General features: G+C 44.0%; 1 protein-coding gene across 1 annotated transcript in view; it reads left to right on the plus strand.

Moving 5' to 3' along the window:
* The window catches only part of LOC133544495 (collagen alpha-1(II) chain-like), a 59,152-nt gene that overhangs the window by 30,558 nt on the left and 3,079 nt on the right, over positions 1 to 25,515 (plus strand). Inside the window, exons 17-53 of the mRNA XM_061889881.1 lie at positions 5,935 to 5,988; positions 6,061 to 6,105; positions 6,259 to 6,312; positions 6,378 to 6,476; positions 6,542 to 6,586; positions 6,675 to 6,773; positions 6,857 to 6,910; positions 8,684 to 8,791; positions 8,867 to 8,920; positions 9,003 to 9,101; positions 9,207 to 9,260; positions 9,336 to 9,434; positions 9,513 to 9,566; positions 14,040 to 14,093; positions 16,172 to 16,225; positions 16,317 to 16,370; positions 16,479 to 16,523; positions 16,605 to 16,703; positions 18,110 to 18,217; positions 18,288 to 18,341; positions 18,410 to 18,463; positions 18,550 to 18,603; positions 20,735 to 20,788; positions 20,864 to 20,971; positions 21,044 to 21,097; positions 21,185 to 21,238; positions 21,325 to 21,486; positions 21,566 to 21,673; positions 21,740 to 21,847; positions 21,931 to 21,984; positions 22,058 to 22,165; positions 22,258 to 22,311; positions 22,385 to 22,492; positions 22,595 to 22,648; positions 22,815 to 22,922; positions 24,842 to 25,178; positions 25,245 to 25,435. Coding sequence (XP_061745865.1) covers positions 5,935 to 5,988; positions 6,061 to 6,105; positions 6,259 to 6,312; positions 6,378 to 6,476; positions 6,542 to 6,586; positions 6,675 to 6,773; positions 6,857 to 6,910; positions 8,684 to 8,791; positions 8,867 to 8,920; positions 9,003 to 9,101; positions 9,207 to 9,260; positions 9,336 to 9,434; positions 9,513 to 9,566; positions 14,040 to 14,093; positions 16,172 to 16,225; positions 16,317 to 16,370; positions 16,479 to 16,523; positions 16,605 to 16,703; positions 18,110 to 18,217; positions 18,288 to 18,341; positions 18,410 to 18,463; positions 18,550 to 18,603; positions 20,735 to 20,788; positions 20,864 to 20,971; positions 21,044 to 21,097; positions 21,185 to 21,238; positions 21,325 to 21,486; positions 21,566 to 21,673; positions 21,740 to 21,847; positions 21,931 to 21,984; positions 22,058 to 22,165; positions 22,258 to 22,311; positions 22,385 to 22,492; positions 22,595 to 22,648; positions 22,815 to 22,922; positions 24,842 to 25,178; positions 25,245 to 25,435 — 3,156 coding nt within the window. The remainder of the gene's footprint in view (positions 1 to 5,934; positions 5,989 to 6,060; positions 6,106 to 6,258; positions 6,313 to 6,377; positions 6,477 to 6,541; positions 6,587 to 6,674; positions 6,774 to 6,856; positions 6,911 to 8,683; positions 8,792 to 8,866; positions 8,921 to 9,002; positions 9,102 to 9,206; positions 9,261 to 9,335; positions 9,435 to 9,512; positions 9,567 to 14,039; positions 14,094 to 16,171; positions 16,226 to 16,316; positions 16,371 to 16,478; positions 16,524 to 16,604; positions 16,704 to 18,109; positions 18,218 to 18,287; positions 18,342 to 18,409; positions 18,464 to 18,549; positions 18,604 to 20,734; positions 20,789 to 20,863; positions 20,972 to 21,043; positions 21,098 to 21,184; positions 21,239 to 21,324; positions 21,487 to 21,565; positions 21,674 to 21,739; positions 21,848 to 21,930; positions 21,985 to 22,057; positions 22,166 to 22,257; positions 22,312 to 22,384; positions 22,493 to 22,594; positions 22,649 to 22,814; positions 22,923 to 24,841; positions 25,179 to 25,244; positions 25,436 to 25,515) is intronic.

Genomic DNA, 25,515 nt, shown 5'->3' on the forward strand with positions numbered 1-25,515 from the left:
TGACCAAAAAAAACAGACTACCGTATTTCCTTGAATCGCCGCCAATGCGCTAATTAAATGAAAACCTCTTCTCACTCCAGCCTTTATCAAAGGCATGCGGTAAATTTAGGCCTGCGCTTAAAAATTTGAGTGTGATGTAAGGATACCATAATGAAAAGCACATTTAATAAAAAAAAAATGTTATTATGGTCTTACGGTATAGCTCGGTTGGTAGAGTGGCCGTGCCAGCAATTTGAGGGTTGCAGGTTCGATTCCCGCTTCCGCCATCCTAGTCACTGCCGTTGTGTCCTTGGGCAAGACACTTTACCCACCTGCTCCCAGTGCCACCCACACTGGTTTGAATGTAACTTAGATATTGGGTTTCACTATGTAAAGCGCTTTGAGTCACTTGAGAAAAGCGCTATATAAATATAATTCACTTCACTTCACTTCACTTATAAATGAAGTCCATGCGCAGCTCCTTTGATAACTTGTTCACAGAAGTCTTCCTTATCTTTCTTCAGTTTTAAAAGTCTGTCTCGATGGAGATATTCCTTTATTACCTCCTGCTTCGATTGAAAGTCCAGTTTAGAAAACTGTTTTATTTTAGATATGTAATCCTCCATGTTAAAAGTGCAAGTGAGAGGAAAAAATAAATGATCGCTGCTCACTCTTGCTGCTTGTTGTCACTTCTTCTGCAGCCGAGTAGTCGCAAGAAGGATCACTAGCGCCCTCTACCACCAGGAGGCGGGGGTCATTTAATGACTCATATTTGACACACGCAGCTACGGTATATTAATAAAACATAGCTGCTTACTGTTCTTTTTAGCATATTCAATAGCTTGGACCTTAAATCCTACCGAATCTTCTTCCCTTTATGCGATTTCAAATTATTGAAATCAGCCTCCTCCATTTTGAAAATGAAAACAGGGGAAGTGTCACTCGTGACGTGACGAGTTTGACCCGGCGGAAACTCTAGGCCAGGGGTCGGGAACCTTTTTGGCTGAGAGAGCCAAGAAGCCAAATATCTTAAAATATATTTCCCTAAGAGCCATATAATATATTTTTTAACACTGAACACAACTAAACGCGTGCATTTTTAAGTAAGACCAACATTTAAAGAGTATAAATGGTCTCTTATTCGTTGTATTGACATTGTTATTCTGAAGTTAACTGTGGAGGGGGCGTGGCGTGCGGGCCTGCAGCAAAGCGGGATGTTGCAAGGACCGGCCTCGAAATCAGCGACAGGTGCGTAGAGGGCCCACCTGGGCCTTGTTATCTAATCACCTGTCGCTCTGTTATAAGCAGCAGCCAGGAGGAGAGACGGGGTTGAGGCTGGAGCCAGAGCGGCGAGTGAGGACGAAAGAGAAAAAGACAATTGCTGGAAAGCAACTGAGAGAAAAATAAAATAAAACAATATTGTAACCCTAAAACAGGCTCTTGGTGGTTTGAAGAACCCCCAGGAGGGCAAGCCCCACACTAACCAATGATAAATAAATTACTTCTTACCATTAACGCAACTTCTTGAACATAAAAAAGCATGAGAATGTTTTATATTTTGAACGTTATTTTTAACACTGATTACAAGAGGAATTATTCATTACTTATCGTGTTAAGCAATGTCAGCTCAGATTTATCCGAGAGCCAGATGCAGTCATCTGGCTCTAAAGCCATAGGTTCCCTACCCCTGCTCTAGGCATTGTCAAATTTTGTTGGTGTCGAACCCCAAGATGCAGAGATGGAGGCAGGCATTGAACAAGAAAACATGATTCAATAAAGATACTAAGACAAAATCAAAGAAAAGGGTACTAACACAAAGCGCGCACGAGCCAGATAACAAACTAAGGGTCTTTAGCATAGAAGCTAGCAAGAAACTAGAAAATAAACGGAGCTTAGGATGTAAGTTAGCAGGTCTCGAGCAGAAAAACAGAAGTCGCAGATGACACATGAAAACAGACTTAGAAGCAGGGAACAAAATGCATCAAGCTAAAAACCACAATCAGATAAAGCTTACCGTAACGCTGCACTGACCAAACACGACATGTGGCAACGACAATGATCCAGCCCTGACTGGAAGACAAAGTGGGTACAAATAGGAGCGGGCTGATTGACAACAGGTGTGGTCAGGTGCCAATCAGCCGCAGATGAGGTGACAACAGCCCACAGGGAGACAAACAGGAAGCTGAACCAAAATAAGAGCACTTGACAGGAACTGAAGACAGGAGATACTAAACACAGAGGAAACAGATAAAGGCAGAGGAAAAAACTAAAACTTAGACAAACTGTCAGGGGAAAGCCTGACAGGCATTTGCTAATTATTTGGCGAAACGAGTTTGACCCGGCGGAAATTCTAGGCAGGCGCATACTATATACCTGGCGACAATTCAAGGAAATACGGTAGGTGGTATAATCAAGGTGTGCCAAAAGACTATAGGCCAGGGGTAGGGAACCTATGGCTCTAGAGCCAGATGTGGCTCTTTTGATGACTGCATCTGGCTCTCGGATAAATCTGAACTGACACTGCTTAACACGATAAGTAATGAATAATTCCACTTGTAATCACAGTGTTAAAAATAACGTTCAAAATATAAAACATTCTCATGCTTTTTTATGTTCAAGAAGTTGCGTTAATGGTTAGAAGTAATTTATTTATTATTGGTTAGTGTGGGGCTTGCCCTCCTGGGGGTTCTTCAAACCACCAAGAGCCTGTTTTAGGGTTACAATATTGTTTTATTTTATTTTTCTCTTTCGTCCTCACTTGCGCTCTGGCTCCAGCCCCAACCCCGTCTCTCCTCCTGGCTGCTGCTTATAAACAGAGCGACGGGTGATTATATAACCAGGCCCAGCTGGGCCATCTACGCACCTGTCGCTGATTTCGAGGCCGGTCCTGGCAACATCCCGCTTTGCTGCAGGCCCGCAGGCCACGCCCCCTCCACAGTTAACTTCAGAATAACAATGATAATACAAAGAATAAGAGAACTATTATACTCTGGAAATGTTGGTCTTACTTAAAAATGCACGCGTTTGGTTGTGTTCAGTGTTAAAAAAAATATTATATGGCTCTTAGGGAAATACATTTTAAAATATTTGGCTTCTTGGCTCTCTCAGCCAAAAAGGTTCCCGACCCCTGCTATAGGCACTACCTTGAAACCCATGAACCAGATCTATCAGGTGAGAGTCATCCAGAAGGCAAAGGCCATTCTGGTCAACCCTCAGCACCTTCTCTTCTTAGAGTTTAGACTCTTGCCCTCAGGATGTAGGTCCGCCCCGAGTAACAGAAAGGCCAAAAACAACAGATACATAAGATCCTTTGTTCTCTCAGCTGTTGATTTTATAAATGAGTTTCTTAAACAAGCTTAGCTGCTATGCAGTCACTTTAGTGGGATGCCACGTGTGATTAGTTTTTAAGGGATGCACCGAAATGAAAATTTGTGGCCGAAGCCGAAACCGAATAAAATTTGAGCGCTTGGCCGAAGGCCGAATACCAAATACCGAATAATAAATGCAGTTTTTCACAACTTTTTTATATTGCATAAATAGCCTAGAATAAATTTTTAGACATGCATAATAGGAAATCAAATAGTATTCGTCCTTCACTATGTGGTATGTTACTAAGGTTATGAAATTCTCTTCATTCTCTAGCGAGTGACTTTACAAATGATGCTACATATTAGCAGTAATGCTACTTTTTATAGCAACGCTTATTCACCCCACACTTGACAAATTACGGTTGTCTGTTCGACATATTCCCACTTCCACCGCCAGCCAATGGAAACCCTGCTGTTTTTGTTGGGAATTAAGTAGGGATGCACCGAAATGAAAATTTGTGGCCAAAGCCGAAACCGAATAAAATTTGAGCGCTTGGCCGAAGGCCGAATACCAAATACCGAATAATAAAGGCAGTTTTTCACAACTTTTTTTATATTGCATAAATAGCCTAGAATAGTACTCTGGAATACCCTCCCGGTAACAGTTCGAGATGCCACCTCAGTAGAAGCATTTAAGTCTCACCTTAAAACTCATTTGTATACTCTAGCCTTTAAATAGACTCCCTTTTTAGACCAGTTGATCTGCCGTTTCTTTTCTTTTTCTCCTATGTCCCACTCTCCTGTGTGGAGGGGGTCCGGTCCGATCCGGTGGCCATGTACTGCTCGCCTGTGTATCGGCTGGGGACATCTCTGCGCTGCTGGTCCGCCTCCGCTTGGGATGGTTTCCTGCTGGCTCCGCTGTGAACGGGACTCTCGCTGCTGTGTCTTGGATCCTCTTTGGACTGGACTCTCGCGACTGTGTTGGATCCATTGTGGATTGAACTTTCACAGTATCATGTTAGACCCGCTCGACATCCATTGCTTTCCTCCTCTCCAAGGTTCTCATAGTCATCATTGTCACCGACGTCCCACTGGGTGTGAGTTTTCCTTGCCCTTATGTGGGCCTACCGAGGATGTCGTGGTGGTTTGTGCAGCCCTTTGAGACACTAGTGATTTAGGGCTATATAAGTAAACATTGATTGATTGATTGATTTAATAAATATTTAGACATGTTTTTCAAATAAAGTATTTTTTTATTGAATATTGACATTTTTTTAATATTCCAGTAGCCTTTGCTTTTCAAAAAAAGCACAAAGTTTTTCATTTATATTAGGCCTTCAAACAAAACATGCATTCCAAAAAAAAAAAAGTGCATTAAAGTGGATAAACCCACAACAAATGAATTATTGTCCTTTTGGCAAAAGTCTGCTTAGCCACAGTAGATATGCTAATAATGTAAACAGAAGGCTCAAGTAAATCTCAATTAAGTGTGTGCTTGTAACCTCATACACTTATACAGGTACACAACATGTCCCAGGCCAGAACAGATTTGTCAATAATCAATCAATCAATCAATCAATGTTTATTTCTACAGCCCCAAATCACAAATGTCTCAAAGGACTGCACAAATCATTACGACTACAACATCCTCGGAAGAACCCACAAAAGGGCAAGGAAAACTCACACCCAGTGGGCAGGGAGAATTCACATCCAGTGGGACGCCAGTGACAATGCTGACTATGAGAAACCTTGGAGAGGACCTCAGATGTGGGCAACCCCCCCCCTCTAGGGGACCGAAAGCAATGGATGTCGAGCGGGTCTAACATGATACTGTGAAAGTTCAATCCAATAGTGGCTCCAAGACAGCAGTGAGAGTCCCGTCCACAGGAAACCATCTCAAGCGGATCAGCAGCGTAGAGATGTCCCCAACCGATACAGGCGAGCGGTCCATCCTGGGTCCCGACGAGCGGTCCATCCTGGGTCTCGACTCTGGACAGTCAGTACTTCATCCATGGTCATCGGACCGGACCCCCTCCACAAGGGAGGGGGGGACATAGGAGAAAGAAAAGAAGCGGCAGATCAACTGGTCTAAAAAGGAGGTCTATTTAAAGGCTAGAGTATACAGATGAGTTTTAAGATGAGACTTATGAGTTTTAAGATGAGACTTAAATGCTTCTATAACAGTACTTCAGCTTCAGAATAAAAAGAAGGAAACTAACTCTGTATGAAACAATTTAAATTTAACACTGCACGTTGGTCGATTGCGTCACCGCGCCAAAAAATTGCGTCTTTGCGTCGCACGCCACTATTCGGCCTTGCTTTTAACTCATTCCACCGAAGGCCGAATGTGGCTATTTTTGCCATATTCGGCCGAATATATTCGGTTCCCGATTAATCCTTAGTTTTTATTGTTTTTATTTTTAGTTTTTAGCTCAATGCCTTCATGATGGTTTGTATGTTGTATGTATTTTATGTATTTGTAACTTGTTTTTGCTGTTGTACCTCATTTTTACCGTTGAACCTTGTTTTTAATGACTACTGCTGCAAACCAAATTGCCCCTCGGGGACAATAAAGATTTTCTAAGTCTCAGTCTAAGTCCAAGACCAGAGCTTTTCAATTAGACACACATGAATGTCTCTTTTTCAGGGTCCGCCAGGATTACTCGGAGAAAGAGGACGAGCGGGGCAACCTGGATCTCCCGTAAGACACAAGCATCTATCATCTATGACCAAATTTCACAGAACTCTGACGTTTGATCTGTTTGGGATGTAGGGAAAGCGTGGTGTGTCGGGACATGTTGGCAAACCAGGACCTCTGGTAAGGATGCAACCAAATTCTTGGTACTATCGATACTATCAGCTCTGCGGAGCAAGCAGGCAAAACGAGCTTGAATATTCCAATCAATCCAAAAACTATTATAAAGCTTAGATGTCAAAAAATGTCTGAAAATAATGAGTCCTTCAACCGCAGGGTGCGATTGGAATCCCTGGTGTACCGGGCTTCCCAGGTGTCCTTGGACAGAAGGTACCATTGGAGTTTTACATGTTTTGATAGGAAATAGCTTAACCAACTATTTGTAATATCTCCAGGGTGAAGTGGGACCAATTGGTGTGCGAGGAAGTCTGGGGCAGCAGGGACCCAGAGGAGATGCGGGCCACGTTGGACCACCAGGGCCCACTGGACAGCAGGTAAACAACTGCATGTTTCCATTTAAGTCCATGACATTGCTAATCATGTTGTTAATTCTTAACAGGGAGCCATGGGGCCTGATGGAGCACCAGGGACCAGGGGCATAACGGTACGTGAACCTACTACCAACTTATCTGTCCGTTGAATAATGTGATGCCACCAATTTAGTTTGGTTCCAATATGTAATTCCTTTCTAGGGTTTGTCAGGTGTCCAGGGTCCGTCGGGACTTTTAGGTAAAGTTGGGCCCCCAGGCCCTCAGGGAACCACAGGAATACATGGACCAAAAGGCCAAGATGTAAGACATTTCAACCCGCCGTTTTTTTTTTATCTGCCTTTTGCTACTTACTGGGGTCGTGACCAGGGTCTTCTTTTCTCCAGGGTGATGTTGGCGTGGCCGGTGTCAAAGGAGAAGCTGGATTTAAAGGCGAAAGAGTACGGAAACATTTGACGTAGCTTAGTGCAGTGTTTTTCAACCTTTTCTGAGCCAAGGCACATTTTTTTTTTTCCATTGAAAAAATTCAGAGGCACACCACCAGGAGAAAACATTAAAATAATTTAACTTAGCAGTCAATATTGACGGTAAAAAGTTGTTCTCCAGTTGCTGGATATGAATTCAGACCATAACCTGGACCGCTCGCCTGTATCGGTTGGGGACATCTCTACGCTGCTGATCCGCCTCCGCTTGAGATGGTTTCCTGTGGACGGGACTCTCGCTGCTGTCTTGGATCCGCTTTGAACTGAACTCTCGCGGCTGTGTTGGAGCCACTATGGATTGAACTTTCACAGTATCATGTTAGACCCGCTCGACATCCATTGCTTTCGGTCCCCTAGAGGGGGGGGGTTGCCCACATCTGAGGTCCTCTCCAAGGTTTCTCATAGTCAGCATTGTCACTGGCGTCCCACTGGATGTGAATTCTCCCTGCCCACTGGGTGTGAGTTTTCCTTGCCCTTTTGTGGGTTCTTCCGAGGATGTTGTAGTCGTACTGATTTGTGCAGTCCTTTGAGACATTTGTGATTTGGGGTTATATAAATAAACATTGATTGATTGATTGATTGTTTTGTCCATAGTTCTGCCTTTGTGATAGATTTTGTTTTCTTAGCCAAGTTGTGGGGGTTGCCCACATCTGAGGTCCTCTGAGGTCCTCTCCAAGGTTTCTCATAGTCAGCATTGTCACTGGCTGCCCACTGGGTGTGAGTTTTCCTTGCCCTTTTGTGGGTTCTTCCGAGGATGTCGTAGTCGTAATGATTTGTGCAGTCCTTTGAGACATTTGTGATTTGGGGCTATATAAATAAACATTGAACCAAGCATGCATCACTATAGCTCTTGTCTCAAAGTAGGTGTACTGTCACATCACGCCCTGACTTATTTGGACTTTTTATCCGTTTTCCTGTGTGAAGTGTTTTAGTTCTTGTCTTGCACTCTTATTTTGGTGTTGATTGTCATGTACGAATGCACTTTGTGGACACCGTCTGCTCCACACGCTGTAAGTCTTTGCTGTCGTCCAGTATTCTGTTTTTGTTTACTATTCAGCCAGTTCAGTTTTAGTTTGGTTTTCCTTAACCAGCCTTAAGCTTCAATGCCTTTTGTTTATTTTTCGTTTAAGCATTGGATACTTTTTTTTACCTGCACCCTGCCTCCCACTGTCGTCGGCATATTGTGATCACGACAAACCTTCAACAAAGCAATTAGCTACTTGCTGCCACCTACTAGGGCCACCTATTAGGGATGGCGTGGCGCAGTGGAAGAGTGGCCTTGCGCAACCCAAGGGTCCCTGGTTCAAATCCCACCTAGTACAAACCTCGTCACGTCCGTTGTGTCCTGAGCAAGACACTTCACCCTTGCTCCTGATGGTTGCTGGTTAGCGCCTTGCATGGCAGCTCCCTCCATCAGTGTGTGAATGTGTGTGTGAATGGGTAAATGTGGAAGTAGTGTCAAAGCGCTTTGAGTACCTTGAAGGTAGAAAAGCGCTATACAAGTACAACCCATTTATCATTTACTGACATGGAAGAGTATTACACGGTTACTCTGCGGAGCTCTTGACAGAACCAGGCAATTACTGGTTGGCAAAAAATTTTTTTTTTAACCTAATTAGGTGAAATTACATAATTTCCCACGGTACACTAGTGTGCAGCGGCACAGTGGTTGAAAAACACCGGCTTAGAACCACAGCAGATCAACCGTGTGTGATTGCTGCTTCCTGTCAGGGGGACCATGGCGTTCCAGGTGTGATCGGTCCTATGGGAGATGATGGCAAACGTGGACCTCGAGGTGATGCTGGGTCTGTGGGCGACCCAGGACCTGCAGGCGAGACCGTGAGTGGAACATGGACATCAACCGACTGACATACATAAAAAAAATCGCCATTGTGTTCTATGGATTGGCTCTAGGGTCCCCCTGGTAATCGCGGGTTCCCTGGCACGGATGGTTTTGCTGGTGCAAAGGTGAGATAGCATCCTGTGTAAACTACTAGACGGTTTTGGTATCGTCACCTCGTCATGTTGTATCGGTGCTTGATTGTCACAGGGAGCACAGGGCGAGAGAGGCCCGCCAGGGACAACCGGCACTAAAGGCCTGACCGGAGATGCGGGACGACCTGGAGAGACCGGTTTAACTGGCGCTCGGGTACTGTTGCCTTATTAAACTCCACTTTGCTAGTTCAGCCAGGAGAAACACATTTATCTCACCTGCCTTATAAATCCAATCCTGGTGCGACATGTTGTCTCTCAGGGCCTGTCTGGAATTATCGGCGCCGAAGGATCAGAAGGCAAGCCGGGGCCGCAGGTTTGCAAGTCTTCTCTTTGTGATTCCTGCACCAGATAGTGTGGCATTCATAAGCGTCTCGTTCCGTTTCCTCAGGGCGCAGCAGGAGATGACGGCAAACCGGGTCCAGCTGGTTCTGCAGGAGGTCGAGGTTTAGCTGGACCCATGGGCCAGCCTGGACCAAAGGGCCTTACTGTCAGTACGCTTGTGTTTGATATCACGAAACGTGTTTTTCAGTGTTTTGGACAAGATTGAACCCGTTGTAACTTTCAGGGCGATGGCGGGAAGATTGGTGAGGCTGGCAGTTCTGGCCAACCAGGTCAAAGGGTAGGTTGTTTATGTATTATTTTTTTAATAAATGTACACTGGAAACTGCATTTCATGTTGTAGGTCAGGGGTCACCAACCCGCGGCACCAGGTCGCCCGTAAGGACCAGATGAGTCGCCCGCTGGCCTGTTCTAAAAATAGCTCAAATAGCAGCACTTACCAGTGAGCTGCCTCTATTTTTTTTCAATTGTATTTATTTACTAGCAAGCTGGTCCCGTTTTGCTCGACATTTTTAATTCTAAGAGAGACAAAACTCAAATAGAATTTGAAAATCCAAGAAAATATTTTAAAGACTTCACTTGGGGCGGTTTAGCTCGGTTGGTAGAGTGGCCGTGCCAGCAACTTGAGGGTTGCAGGTTCGATTCCCGCTTCCGCCATCCTAGTCACTGCCGTTGTGTCCTTGGGCAAGACACTTTACCCACCTGCTCCCAGTGCCACCCACACTGGTTTAAATGTTACTTAGATATTGGGTTTCACTATGGAAAGCGCTTTGAGTCACTAGAGAAAAAGCGCTATATAAATATAATTCACTTCACTTGTTTGAATAAATTAATTTTTATTTTTTTTAACTTTGCTTCTTATAACTTTTAGAAAGACAATTTTAGAGAAAAAATACAACCTTAAAAATGATTTTAGGATTTTTAAACACATGTAACTTTTTGCCTTTTAAATTCCTTCCTCTTCTTTCCTGACAATTTAAACCAATGTTCAAGTAAAAAAAATTTTTTTATTGTAAAGAATAATAAATAAATTTTTTATTGTAAAGAATAAATAAATTTTAATTTAATTCTTCATTTTAGCTTCTGTTTTTTCGACGAAGAATATTTTGTGAAATATTTCTTCAAACTTATTATGATTAAAAAATATTCTGGCAAATCTAGAATCAAATTTAAATTATTTCAAAGTCTTTTGAATTTCTTTTTAAATTTTGGTTCTGGAAAATCTAGAAGAACTAATGATTTGTCATTGTCAGAAATATAGCTTGGTCCATTTTGTTATATATTCTAACAAAATGCAGATTGGATTTTAACTTATTTAAAACATGTCATCAAAATTCTAAAATTCATCTTAATCGGGAAAATTTGCTAATGATGTTCCATACATTTTTTTTTAATTTTTACAAAAAGATTTGAATTACCGTAGCTAGTTTTTCTCTTCTTTTTTTTTTTTTGTTGAATTTAGAATTTTAAAGAGTCGAAATTGAAGATAAACTATGTTTGAAAATTTAATTTTCATTTTTTTGTGTGTGTTTTGTCCTCTTTTGGGGGCGGTATAGCTCGGTTGGTAGAGTGGCCGTGCCAGCAACTTGAGGGTTCCAGGTTCGATCCCCGCTTCCGCCATCCTAGTCACTGCCGTTGTGTCCTTGGGCAAGACACTTTACCCACCTGCTCCCAGTGCCACCCACACTGCTTTAAATGTAACTTAGATATTGGGTTTCACTATGTAAAGCGCTTTGAGTCACTAGAGAACAAGCGCTATATAAATATAATTCACTTCACTTGTTTGAATAAAAAAATTTTTTTTTTTTTTTACTTTGCTTCTTATAACTTTTAGAAAGAAAATTTTTGAGAAAAAATACAACCGTAGAAATGATTTTAAGATTTTTAAACACATGTAACTTTTTGCCTTTTAAATTCCTTCCTCTTCTTTCCTGACAATTTAAACCAATGTTCAAGTATTTTTTTTATTTTTTATTGTAAAGAATAATAAATAATTTTAATTTAATTCTTCATTTTAGCTTCTGTTTTTTCGACGAAGAATATTTGTGAAATATTTCTTCAAACCTATTATGATTAAAATTCATTAAAAATATTCTGGTGAATTTAGAATCAAATTTGAATTATCTTTTGAATTTCTTTTAAAATTTTGGTTCTGGAAAATCTAGAAGAAATAATGATTTGTCTTCGTCAGAAATATAGTTTGGTCCATTTTGTTATATATTCTAACAAAATGCAGATTGGATTTTAACTTATTTAAAACATGTCAACAACATTCTAAAATTAATCTTAATCGGGAAAAATTGCTAATGCTGTTCCATAAATTCTTTTTTTAATTTTTACAAAAAGATTTGAATTACCGTAGCTAGTTTTTCTCTTCTTTTTTTTTTTTTGTTGAATTTAGAATTTTAAAGAGTCGAAATTGAAGATAAACTATGTTTGAAAATTTAATTTTCATTTTTTTGTGTGTGTTTTGTCCTCTTTTGGGGGCGGTATAGCTCGGTTGGTAGAGTGACCGTGCCAGCAACTTGAGGGTTGCAGGTTCGATTCCCGCTTCCGCCATCCTAGTCAATGCCGTTGTGTCCTTGGGCAAGACACTTTACCCACCTGCTCCCAGTGTCACCCACACTGGTTTAAATGTAACTTAGATATTGGGTTTCACTATGTAAAGCGCTTTGAGCCACTAGAGAAAAGCGCTATATAAATATAATTCACTCACTTAATTCACTTTTAAACCGTTCAATTAAGTGTTTTTTTTTTCATTATTTATTCTCTAGAAAAAACCTTCCGTAAAAGGAAAAAAAATGTACAACGGAACACGGTGCGAAGTAATTCATGATTTGTTAAAAAATGTTAGTGGCGAACTACTTAAAATGGGATATTGTGATTTCACAAGACTGTCTTAGAAGTGATCACTTGAAAATGTTCAATTTGAAATATGTGCACATTGTGTTGCATTTTGATATTTATCTGTTTCTATATAATGAGAAATCATTAAGATGATCAGTGTTTCCACAAAGATAAATATCATTAATTATTAGTAATAACATAGAGTTAAAGTTAAATTGAGCAAATTGGCTATTTCTGGCAATTTATTTATTTAAGTGTGTATCAAACTGGTAGCCCTTCACATTAATCAGTACCCAAGAAGTAGCTCTTGGTTTCGATAAGGTTGGTGACCCCTGTTGTAGGTTGACTCGGCAGTAGCTATTCGAAATTTGTTTTCCCCCCATAGGATATACGGTATTTTTTTGGTTTATGCCATCATAAAACATTTAAAGGGGAACATTATCACAATTTCAAAAGGGTTAAACACGGTAAAAATCAGTTCCCAGTGGCTTGTTGTATTTTTTGAAGTTTTTTTCAAAATTTTACCGGTCTCGGAATATCCCTAAATAAAGCTTTAAAGTGCCTTATTTTCGCTATCTTCGAAACCACTATCCATTTCCCTGTGACGTCACACAGTGCTGCCAATGTAAACAAACAACGGGAATACCACAGCAAGATATAGCGACATTAGCTCGGATTCAAACTCGGATTTCAGCGACTTAAGCGATTCAACAGATTACGCATGTATTGAAACAGATGGTTGGAGTATGAAAGTATTGAAGAAGAAACTGAAGCTATTGAGCGAATTCATAGCCATAGCATGGCCGAATAGCTGCGTTAGCATCGCCGGTAAAATGTGCGGACCAAACGATCAGGACTTTCGCATCTTTTGACACTGGAGCAACTTAAATCCGTCGATTGGTAAGTGTTTGTTTCGCATTAAATGTGGGTGGAAGGAAACGTAATATAGTTGCAAATGCATCTACAGGTTATCCATACATCCCTGTGCCATGTCTGCTTTAGCACCGCCGGTAAATAGCATGTTAGCGTCGATTAGCGTAGCATGTTAGCATCAATTAGCTGGCAGTCAACATCAACAAAACTCACCTTTGTGATTTCGTTGACTTTATAGTTGCAAATGCATCTGCAGGTTATCCATACATCTCTGTGCCATGTCTGTCTTAGCATCGCCGGTCAAATGTGGAGACACTCTGGTACATTCAATGGGGGTCTGGCGGCAGACACTTTGGCATCTTCGGGCCGGTGGTGCAACTTGAATCCCTCCCTGTTAGTGTTGTTACACCCTCCGACAACACACCGACGAGACATTCAATGGGGGTCTGGCGGCAGATTTCTTGCCAGTGGTGCAACTTGAATCCCTCCCTGTTAGTGTTGTTACACCCTCCGACAACACACCGACGAGGCATGATGTCTCCAAGGTTCCAAAAAATAGTCCAAAAAACGGAAAATAACAGAGCTGAGACCCGGTGTTTGTAATGTGAAAATGAAAATGGTGGGTGTGTTACCTCGACGACGTCACATTCTGACGTCATCGCCTCCAGCGTCATAAACAGAAAGGCGTTTAATTCGTCAAAATTCACCCAATTAGAGTTTGGAAATCGGGTAAAAAAAATAGATGGTCTTTTTTCTGCACCATCAAGGTATATATTGACGCTTACATAGGTCTGCTGATAATGTTCCCCTTTAATAACTGTTCAGAAAATGCCCAATTTTGTTATTCTTGCAGACACATTCTGACTCCTCTATAATACAATTAAATACAACTAAATTAAAGTAAAACCAAAAACAAATGTTTGTGGTTAATACTTATTTTAAGTGTGTAATTTCACTTTGGGGGTTCCGCTGTCCTTTTGAATCCGTTAAAAGGCTGAAAGAAAAAGGATAACGCTCTGTGATTTTCCTCAAGGGCGTCAACGGAAAAGACGGCGAGGAGGGAGCTGCCGGTCCAGCTGGTCCAGCGGTAAGCAGCTCATTCACGGCAAATTGCAACAATGTCATCACTTTAACTTGATGCAAATAACTTTGGGTTGAATTGAAAGAATCCCAGGACTTTTTAAAGACTTAATATCTGGGAATTTTTAAATATATGTCGGAATAAAGGAGGAACAGTGTGGTTTTCGTCCTGGTCGTGGAACTGTGGACCAGCTCTATACTCTGGGCAGGGTTCTTGAGGGTGCATGGGAGTTTGCCCAACCAGTCTACATGTGCTTTGTGGACTTGGAGAAGGCATTGGACCGTGTCTCCCGGGAAGTCCTGTGGGGAGTTCTCAGAAAGTATGGGGTATCGAACTGTCTGATTGTGGCGGTCCACTCCCTGTATGATCAGTGCCAGAGCTTGGTCCGGATCGCCGGCAGTGAGTCGGACCCATTTCCAGTGAGGGTTGGAATCCACCAAGGCTGCCCTTTGTCACCGATTCTGTTCATAACTATTATGGACAGAATTTCTAGGCACAGTCAGGGGGTCAAGGGGATCTGGTTTGGTGGCTGCAGGATTAGGTCTCTGCTTTTTGCAGATGATGTGGTCCTGATGGCTTCATCTGACCGGGATCTTCAGCTCTCACTGGATCGGTTCGCAGCCGAGTGTGAAGCGACTGGGATGAGAATCAGCACCTCCAAGTCCGAGTTCAAGGGTGGAGAGCCATCTCCGGGTTGGGGAGGAGCTCTTGCCCCAAGTGGAGGAGTTTAAGTACCTTGGAGTCTTGTTCACGAGTGAGGGAAGAGTGGATCGTGAGGTTGACGGGCAGATCTTCAGTAATGCGGACGCTGTACCGATCCGTTGTGGTGAAGAAGGAGCTGAGCCGGAAGGCAAAGCTCTCAATTTACCGGTCGATCTACGTTCCCATCCTCACCTATGGTCATGAGCTTTGGATTATGACCGAAAGGACAAGATCACGGCCGAAATTAGTTTCCTCCGCCGGGTGGAGAGGCTCTCCCTTAGAGATTGGGTGAGAAGCTGTTAAGATACGTACTCCGATCCGCCCATTTTATGGTTTGTTGCATTCTTATTCACTCCGTCGTTCTACCCTCGTACTTCCTGTTTAGTCATCACCATGGTTACTCATCAGTTCACCTGCTGCTCATGGTCCCGCACACCTGCTACAGATAATCGCCGTCCTCATTTGTTTGTTCAGCTTAGGTTCATAATTTGCTTTTCCCGCAACGAGTTACGCCTGCAATACTCTCAAGCATGTATATTCTCGCTAAGCTTTTCACGCTAGCCATTCATTGTTCGTTCTGGTTCTCATGCTGACGTTTTTGTTTTACTGTTTTATGTGCCCACGTGCCAGTTTATTTCTCATTCTTGTTTATCCTAGCTTTTATGCTAGCGTCCTTTGTTTGTTTTATTCTACTAGCTCCAGCATTTTTGTTACATAGCTCTTTTTGTTATTTAAATAAATTGTGTATACGTTACCTTTGCTGTGTTCACTTGATGCATCCTCGAGGGAATCGAACCCGGTACCACGATGCCGAACCGGCGTAACAGAAGCTCTGCCATCCGGGAGGAGCTCAAAGTAAAGCCGCTGCTCCTCCACATGGAGAGGAGCCAGATGAGGTGGTTCGGGCATCTGGTCAGGATGCCACCCGAACGCCTCCCTAGGGAGGTGTTTAGGGGACGTCTGACCATTAGGAGGCCATGGGGAAGACCCAGGACACGTTGGGAAGACTATGCCTCCCGGCTGGCCTGGGAACGCCTCGGGATCAAGTCTGGGCTTCCCTGCTTAGGCTGCTGCCCCCGTGACCCGACCTCGGATAAGCGGAAGAAGATGGATGGATGGACATGGGAATAAACTACAGAAATGTACAACTTTGCAGATCTGTTTGAAACAGAAAGGCAGTGGATTTCTGTTAACTCAATCCAATACTACATCAATATGGATACTGAAGCCACTTATATTACAAATAAATTGGCTGTTTTATTGTCTGGAAAGTACCCAATATAGATTACAGAATATTTACTCTACATATACTGGAAAATCATCGTCTTAGATATTCCAAAATGTACCTTTTGTAACGCTAACATCCATATTGTCTCCCCCAGGGTTCTGCAGGAAAGAGAGGCGAGCAGGGACCACAGGGACCGATTGGGTTCCAGGTGACGTACCAATTCATAGAATCTAGAATTCAACTTATAGGTGAACATTCTTGTTTGTATATACAATGAATATTTGTGTGGGTGTGCTTAGGGTTTGCCTGGAGTTCCCGGACCACCTGGAGAATCTGGCAAACCCGGAAATGAGGTATATGAGTAAATCAAATCATTTACTCTCTTTGTTTTTCTGGACCAAGTAATTGACAACAGAACTTTTTCTGGCCTGGAAATGAAGTATTTTCACTGTTGCTTCTAGGGACTTGTCGGAGAGGAAGGCGCCGATGGAGCTTCAGGATTGAGAGTAAATTAACAGAGTTTAGATTCCAGATTGTCAAGTTTGAATGTTCTTCTAGAGCATCATGGAACTAATATTTCTTACCAGGGAGAAAGAGGTGCTCCAGGTGAAAGAGGTGAAACTGGACCCAAAGGACTGCTGGGGTCTAAAGGTAGTCCGGGTAGCCCAGGCCCAGATGGACTAAAGGTATTGGTCTGAGACTTGTCACCAATGTTTACTTGTTCAAGTTCTGGCAGTTAAATTTTACTGATCTAAACAAAACTGGCCGGAAAAGGGTAGAGTGCCATCTCCGGGTTGGGGAGGAGACCCTGCCCCCAAGTGGAGGAGTTCAAGTACCTAGGAGTCTTGTTCACGAGTGAGGGAAGAGTGGATCGTGAGATCGACAGGCGGATCGGTGCGGCGTCTTCAGTAATGCGGACGCTGTATCGATCCGTTGTGGTGAAGAAGGAGCTGAGCCGGAAGGCAAAGCTCTCAATTTACCGGTCGATCTACGTTCCCATCCTCACCTATGGTCATGAGCTTTGGGTCATGACCGAAAGGATAAGATCACGGGTACAAGCGGCCGAAATGAGTTTCATCCGCCGTGTGGCGGGTCTCTCCCTTAGAGATAGGGTGAGAAGCTCTGCCATCCGGGAGGAACTCAACGTAAAGCCACTGCTCCTTCACATGGAGAGGAGCCAGATGAGGTGGTCAGGATGCCACCCAAACGCCTCCCTAGGGAGGTGTTTAGGGCACGTCCAGCTGGTAGGAGGCCACGGGGAAGACCCAGGACACGTTGGGGAGACTATGTCTCCCGGCTGGCCTGGGAACGCCTCGGGATCCCCCGAGACTTGTCACCAATGTTTACTTGTTCAAGTTCTGGCAGTTAAATTTTACTGATCTAAACAAAACTGGCCGCAAAAGGGTGGAGTGCCATCTCCGGGTTGGGGAGGAGACCCTGCCCCCAAGTGGAGGAGTTCAAGTACCTAGGAGTCTTGTTCACGAGTGAGGGAAGAGATGATCGTGAGATCGACAGGCGGATCGGTGCGGCGTCTTCAGTAATGCGGACGTTGTATCGATCCGTTGTGGTGAAGAAGGAGCTGAGCCGGAAGGCAAAGCTCTCAATTTACCGGTCGATCTACGTTCCCATCCTCACTTATGGTCATGAGCTTTGGGTCATGACCGAAAGGATAAGATCACGGGTACAAGCGGCCGAAATGAGTTTCCTCCGCCGTGTGGCGGGACTCTCCCTTAGAGATAGGGTGAGAAGCTCCGCCATCCGGGAGGAACTCAACGTAAAGCCACTGCTCCTCCACATCGAGAGGAGCCAGATGAGGTGGTCAGGATGCCACCCGAACGCCTCCCTAGGGATGTGTTTAGGGCACGTCCAGCTGGTAGGAGGCCACGGGGAAGACCCAGGACACGTTGGGAAGACTATGTCTCCCGGCTGGCCTGGGAACGCCTCGGGATCCCCCGGGAAGAGCTAGACGAAGTGGCTGGAGATAGGGAAGTCTGGGCTTCCCTGCTTAGGCTGCTGCCCCCGCGACCCGACCTCGGATAAGCGGAAGATGATGGATGGATGATGGATGGATAAACAAAACTGTGTATTTTAGGGGAAACCAGGTACCAAGGGAGCTTTTGGAGAGGCAGGAAGTCCAGGACTTCAGGGGATGCCAGGGGAAAGAGGCATCTCAGGAGTTCCGGGACCAAAGGGGGATGTGGTGAGTGTCTCCTGCGTCATCATTATCGGTAAAGCAACGTCAAAAGCTCTACTAAAATCTTATTTTACAGGGCTCTGTTGGGGACGCAGGACAAGAAGGCAAAGCCGGAGTCGATGGGACTCGGGTGAGTTGTGTAGAAATGTGTTGGATGACTATCTTCTCACAAATAACACAACCATTTTCCTTTCAAAGGGTGCATCTGGTCCTGTTGGACCTCCAGGCTCCACTGGTCCCAATGGTGCCAAGGTGGGACTTCCTGATATTTTACAGTTTAAAATCCCAATATATTGTACAGGTAACAACGTCAACAATATTTGACATGTGTGTGCCAGGGTGAACCAGGATCACCGGGACCCAATGGCCGTCGAGGGACTAGAGGAGTACCGGTGATTACAACACTTTTATTATTATAAACCAGTGATGGCCCGAACATTTCCCACCAAGGCCTTCAATGATGTCCTACTTAGTCCGACTTTAATGAATACGACTGATAATAAAGTAATTTATGTCACCAAATGACCACGACTCGAAAAACACCCTTGAACCACCTCAATAGTGTACAAAACAGGCTATTTTCCGGAGCATTTAAAATCAATAAACCAATTTTATCAACAATTACAACTGGTACTGGAAAAATGTAAATAATTTGTGGGTTCTTCCGAGGATGTTGTAGTCGTAATGATTTGCGCAGACCTTTGAGACATTTGTGATTTGGGGCTATATAAATAAACATTGATTGATTGATTAATTGATTGAATTGTAAAAACATTGTGACGAACTCCTGCCGTCGTCGTTCGGGTTCCATGGACCATCAAGGAAGGACATTGCTGAGCAGGGTTTGACTCTTGTTCATTCTTTCAATAACACAAGTTTGTCAAGCTCCTTCTCTCCTGCTCGCTCCTCGCTCGCCGTCAGTCGGCCGCGTCTTCGTCGTCTGCGGCTCGCTCTCGATCGTCGGGTACTGCTGCTGGTTCTCCTACTCCTTCCGCCCCGATCCCTCCTCCTTCTCCCCTTTTGAATACTGCGAGGAGATATGTTGATTGTCTGGCATAAAGGTCACGTTCGATGTTTCAACGTGAAGCAACCTAGAAGGGTTACTGTCAACAACTCGTGTTCTGATTGTCCATCGCAACTGTCTATCAACTGTATGTGACTTGTTTACCTACACTGACTGCCGCGTCGTTGATTCAGAAGGCCTTGGGCCAATTCTGATTGGATAAAAGCTACAACACTGGAGCCTAAAATGACCTGAGGAGAATATGATGAATACTTGTACACATTTAGGGAAAGTAAATTAAAAAATCAAAGCTGCAAGCAGCGATGGACGGGACCGCTTTGGCTGCTGTCCCCGCGACCCAAGCCCAGATAAGCGGTAGAAGATGGATGGATGGATTATTACACAGAGAAAAAGTTGTATACACGTGTTATACTTCAGTCTCATAGTAATAACAGTTGTAAAGAGGCTTGGGCATTTTATAAGGACGACTTGGTGCCGCCATTTTGAGACTGTAATGCCTTATCAAAAGAATGCAGTTGTTGTATTGAAGTGGGAATTGCAAACTTCCTGTTGATTTTAGTTGGGGGCGGTCAGTGTATGAAATATAGGTCTCAGTGAGACCTATATTGAGGTTTTTTTTTTTCATGTGTGTATGACAGTCCTACAGTTTTGTCTGAGCAGGAAGCCGCCATTTTGTGACAACAGCGGCAGTGCACCGGTTCTTTGCTGGCTCATAAAATCCAAACCGGGGTAGTAATTAAAACTCTTTCATCAAATTTTAATCAGAAGTGGCTCCATCTCTCTTCTGTACCTATTTGAAGCCGAAACGACAAACGGCCTCAGAAGAGATAATGTTTGAAAAAAAAGCGAAATTTTTTTAGCCAACTTTTCTATTGAAGGGGGAATAGCAAACTTCCTGTTGATTTTAGCCGGAGGCAGGGGGGTGTCACTGGATGAAATATAGGTCTAACTGAGACCTACGTAGTGGTTTTTGTTTCATGATTCTACGACATTCCTACCGGAAGTTAGAAGCAGTTTTGTCCGTGTTTTCTTCCTACGGGGTGCTAGAGCGCAATTTTGAATTTTGGAGTTCGATTTTTTGATTAAATTAAATTGCAATTTTTGCCAGTCCTGATGTGTGTGTCAAATTTGGTGACTTTTGAAGCATGTTAAGGGGGTCAAATTACAGCTCAAAGAGGCGGCGGTAAAATAATAATATAAATCAATCAATCAATCAATCAATCAATCAATGTTTACTTCTATAGCCCTAAATCACTAGTGTCTCAAAGGGCTGCACAATAAAGAATAATAAAACCTTAGAAATTAACAATAAAGAATAATAAAACCTTAGAAATTCAATAGGTTCCTCGGTCCCAAAGGGACATCGGTCCCTAATAAAATAAAATGGTCAGAATTTATGTTAGACCAACAGAGAAGGCCTTGCTGTTCCTGACGGCCCAACACAGTTATAAACTGATCATCTCATTATGACTTCTAACTTTCAAGTGTTACGTTCACAGGGTATGGGAGGTCAACCTGGTTCCACTGGTGCTGCCGGGTTCCCTGGACCATCAGTAAGTCATTATCCCAGAACATTTTACCACACAATGGGTCCAAAGGTCGTATGACTTACTTTTTGACGTCTGTAGGGTGCTGAGGGTCAGCCTGGTGCTAAAGGTGACACCGGAGAACCAGGTCTTAAAGGAGAGGCAGGACCACCTGGACCACCAGGAATAGCTGGAATACCAGGTGTACAGGTGTGCAATAGTAATAGGACCGGAATCAGCATAATTGGTAAAGATACAGATTAATGGAGATGTTTGTTTTAGGGTCAAGTTGGTTTGACTGGACTGAAAGGGGGCAGAGGAACACAGGGGTCAGCGGTAAGTCGTACTACGGATAATTACATCGGTACTGTTTTGGACCAATTGAAACTGTTCTGTTTCATTTTAAATGTTCTCTTTCCTAAGGGTTCTTCTGGTTTCCCTGGCTTACCTGGAGGTGTGGGACCACCTGGTTCACTTGTAAGTGCACATTTGTAGAGAAAGTGTTATGGAAATCAGAAGTAAATTGAATTTTAGTTTAACTGGGGATTGCGTGTATGTGCCAGGGAGCTGTCGGTGCAGACGGGCCCATTGGTTTGCCAGGAAAACAAGGCCCCTCCGGTATTCGTGGGGAAAATGGGCCCAATGGTCTTCAGGGAGAGATTGGTGCCCCAGGCCCTGCGGGTGGCTCTGGGGAGAAGGGCGAATCGGGAGAGGACGGTTCTCCAGTGAGTAGACAGAGTTTGATTACATCGCCTGCCTGCGACACATCCAAAATGCTTGGTTGCTCTTGTTCACATTTGCCAGGGTCTTACTGGACCTCCGGGACCAGCTGGTGCCACAGGACAGCGAGGTGTTGTCGGTGAACCTGGAGTCAGAGGAGAGGGAGGAATGCCAGGACTGCCTGGACCCGCGGTATGTAGGAGCCACCTTACCACAGACCACCTGGGTAGGTGAAACATTGTCCTCTTTTGAAATTAGGGTCCACCTGGAAAAGATGGAACTCCTGGAGTTCAAGGCGGCAAAGGTCCCCCTGCTGGAGTTGGTCCACCGGGAGCTACCGGGGCAAGAGGAGATGCTGGTCCTGAGGTTGTCAAGTTAGCAGTGCAGTGTTCTGTACTTCATTTGTTGTTTTTTCATTTCATGACATCTGGTCTGTGTGTCGCAATCAGGGCGTTATTGGTGAAGAGGGACCCCCAGGGATGGACGGACTTGTAGGAGCAAGGGTAGGTGTAAACCTGTGCCTGGACCTGACAGCATGCGCAAGTGTACGCGTATCAGCATTGTGTGACTTTACAGGGTGATCGAGGTGATGCTGGTCCTGAGGGTTTGGCAGGAGGCCCAGGCTCTTTAGGAAATGAGGGTCCAGTCGGAGTTACTGGTAGTCCAGGACAAACAGGTGAAAAAGTAAGTTTCACTCTCAAAATCACTTTCGCATACATGGCAACAGCCGCAGGATGGCATCTTTGTAATTGCTAACTTGTGCATAATGGGTTTAGGGTGGCAAAGGCTCTCCGGGACCCCATGGACCACCTGGAGTCCGAGGCAAAGTGGTGCGAACCCTCCCCAGTATATCTTTCTCTATCATTACACAAAACATGCAACCACTTTTAAAATGTCTTGTAGGGCCCACAAGGACCACAGGGTGATAAAGGATCAGCTGGTGAACAAGGAGAGAGGGGCCAGAAAGGTCACATAGGTTTTACTGGTCTCCAAGGATTGCCAGGAAACGCCGTAAGATCACGTTTTGTTTAGTTTTTTATCTCAAAAGCATGTATTTGTTGGTGAAGAGAAAGGATTACAAACCAAGATCACTGTTGCTCCTTATTTCTTCAGGGTACTTCTGGGGATGTGGGCGCTCGAGGTATTGTGGGACCATCTGGACCAAGGGTAAGATGCCGCAATACCAACAAATGTCCGTAGGTTAAGAAATATTCTATTATCGCCTATTTTTGGTACGTCTCTGGACAAAGGAAACCTGCAGGCAATGGCTCATTTTGGTTGAGGTTAAATCAACAACCGCTTACGTCCAGTATATCTTGTTATCCTTACACAGGGACCTCCGGGAGTGTCGGGTCCACCTGGAAAGGAGGGGAACATAGGCCAGCCAGGAGCCATGGGAGCCCCAGGAAGCAGGGGAGCCAGTGGCGACATTGGCACCCAGGTGAGACACTTTGATTGATTGATTGATTGATTGATACTTTTATCAGTAGATTGCACAGTTCAGTACATATTCCGTACAATTGACCACTAAATGGTAACACCCGAATAAGTTTTCCAACTTGTTTAAGTCGGGGTCCACGTTAATCAATTCATGGTACAAATATATACTATCAACATAATACAGTCATCACACAAGTTAATCATCAGAGTATGTACATTGAATTATTTACATTATTTACAATCCGGGGGGTGGGATGAGGAGCTTTGGTTGATATCAGAACTTCAGTCATCAACAATTGCATCAACAGAGAAATGTGGACATTGAAACAGTGTAGGTCTTACTTAGTAGGATATGTACAGCCAGCAGAGAACATAGTGAGTTCACATAGCATAAGAACAAGTATATACATTAGAAGTACATTTGAGTTGTTTATAATCCGGGGAGATGGGATGTGAATGGAGGAGGGTATTAGTAAAGTGTTGAAGTTGCCTGGAGGTGTTGTTTTAGAGCGGTTTTGAAGGAATATAGAGATGCACTTACTTTTATACCTGTTGGGAGTGCATTCCACATTGATGTGGCATAGAAAGAGAATGAGTTAAGACCTTTGTTAGATCAAAATCTGGGTTTAACGTGGTTTGTGGAGCTCCCCCTGGTGTTGTGGTTATGGCGGTCATTTACGTTAAGGAAATGGTTTGACATGTACTTCGGTATCAAGGAGGTGTAGCGGATTTTATAGACTAGGCTCAGTGCAAGTTGTTTTACTCTGTCCTCCACCCTGAGCCAGCCCACTTTGGAGAAGTGGGTTGGATTTGGGGTGGAGGTCTAAAAGTAACCGGATTAGCTTATTCTGGGATGTTTGGAGTCTAGATTTGAGGGTTTTGGAGGTGCTGGGGTACCAGGAGGTGCAAGCGTAATCGAAGAAGGGTTGAATGAGAGTTCCCGCTAGAATCCTCAAGGTGCTTTTGTTGACCAGAGAGGAGATTCTGTAGAGGAATCTCGTTCTTTGGTTGACCTTTTTGATTACCTTGGTTGCCATTTTATCACAGGAAAGACTAGCCTCTAGAATGGAACCTAGGTAGGTGATCTCATCCTTCCTGGTGATAACAATGTCACCCACTTTTATAGTGAAGTCACTGACCTTCTTAAGTTTGATATGGGACCCAAATAGGATGGATTCCGTTTTACCTAAGTGTATGGATAGCTTGTTGTCAGCGAGCCAGGTGCAAATATTGAGGAGTTCAGCACTGAGGATTTGTTCCACCTGTGACTTGTCCTTGCCGGATACCAGCAGGGCCGAGTCGTCCGCAAACAGGAACAATTCACAGTGGCGTGCTGATGGCATGTCGTTTACGTATATTAGGAACAGTAAGGGTCCTAGTATACTGCCTTGGGGGACTCCACAGCTTACTGTAAGATTGCATCCAGCTTGATGAGGTTTCGTCGAATCCGATTGCTCGGAGCTTATCCAACTGTATAGCGTGGTTAACGGTGTCAAAGGCCTTCTGAATGTCCAGCATGACCATGCCGCAGTATTTGCCCGCGTCCACCTCATGTTTGATGTGGTCGGTCAGATAGAGAAGGCATGTGTCAGTGGAGTGGTTAGTTCTGAAGCCGGATTGGAATTTGTACATTAGTTTATTAGTAGCAAGGTATCTATCAACCTGTTCATAAACTATTTTCTCCATTACTTTCGAAATGGAACTGAGAATAAAAACAGGTCGGTAGTTACCAGGTTCTAATTTGCTTCCTTTTTTATAAAGGGGGGTTACTCTTGCTATCTTGAAATCCTTGGGTACTTGCCCTTGTTTGATTGAGAGGTTTATTATAAGAGTGATTATTGGGGCAATGGTGGTGGCACGGGTACAAAGTTGAGCTTTCTTCCCGCAGAGTAGACCATGGTATTTCCCTTTCATTGACAGGGTCCCCAAGGAGAACCAGGACCTCAAGGACCTCCAGGTCCACCTGGACCACCCAGTGCGGCTATGATGGAATTATTTGAAGCTCCTCTGGATTATAATGTCAAAGGCGTGACGGAGGGTGCGGAGTTCTTTAAGGATGACAATACGGTCAACCCCCCTCCACTCCCAGAATTTAACAAAGACGAGGCCCTTCCTAATCGGAATCCCGCCGTCGTCGATGTTGCACTCAAGACCCTCACCAGGCATTTGCAGAACCTCCGTAGTCCGGATGGGACCAAAGAGAACCCTGCAAAAACATGTCAGGACATCAAGCAATGCTATCCTCAGAAAACAAACGGTAAGAATTGTTCTCTCGCTATTTTGGGACAGGTTTTAAAAAAATAAACCTTCTGTTTGGTCAAAGGCGAGTACTGGATCGATCCAAACCAAGGAAACACAAAAGATGCCATCAAAGTCTTCTGCAACATGGAAAGTGGTGAAACTTGCATCTCTGCTAACCCAGCCAACATTTCCCGCAAATCCTGGTGGACAAAATCCACTCCAACCGCCAACAAACCCGTCTGGTTCGGAGCCCACATGAACGGCGGAACACGAGTAAGCAGATTTGAACTGTTTTCAGTCGGACATGTAGTCTGTGTTCCCTGTAAAAATGTCACTAATAATAGAATGTAACC

The sequence above is a fragment of the Nerophis ophidion genome, linkage group LG27 (assembly GCF_033978795.1).
Source record: "Nerophis ophidion isolate RoL-2023_Sa linkage group LG27, RoL_Noph_v1.0, whole genome shotgun sequence".
In the NCBI taxonomy this organism is placed as follows: domain Eukaryota; kingdom Metazoa; phylum Chordata; class Actinopteri; order Syngnathiformes; family Syngnathidae; genus Nerophis; species Nerophis ophidion.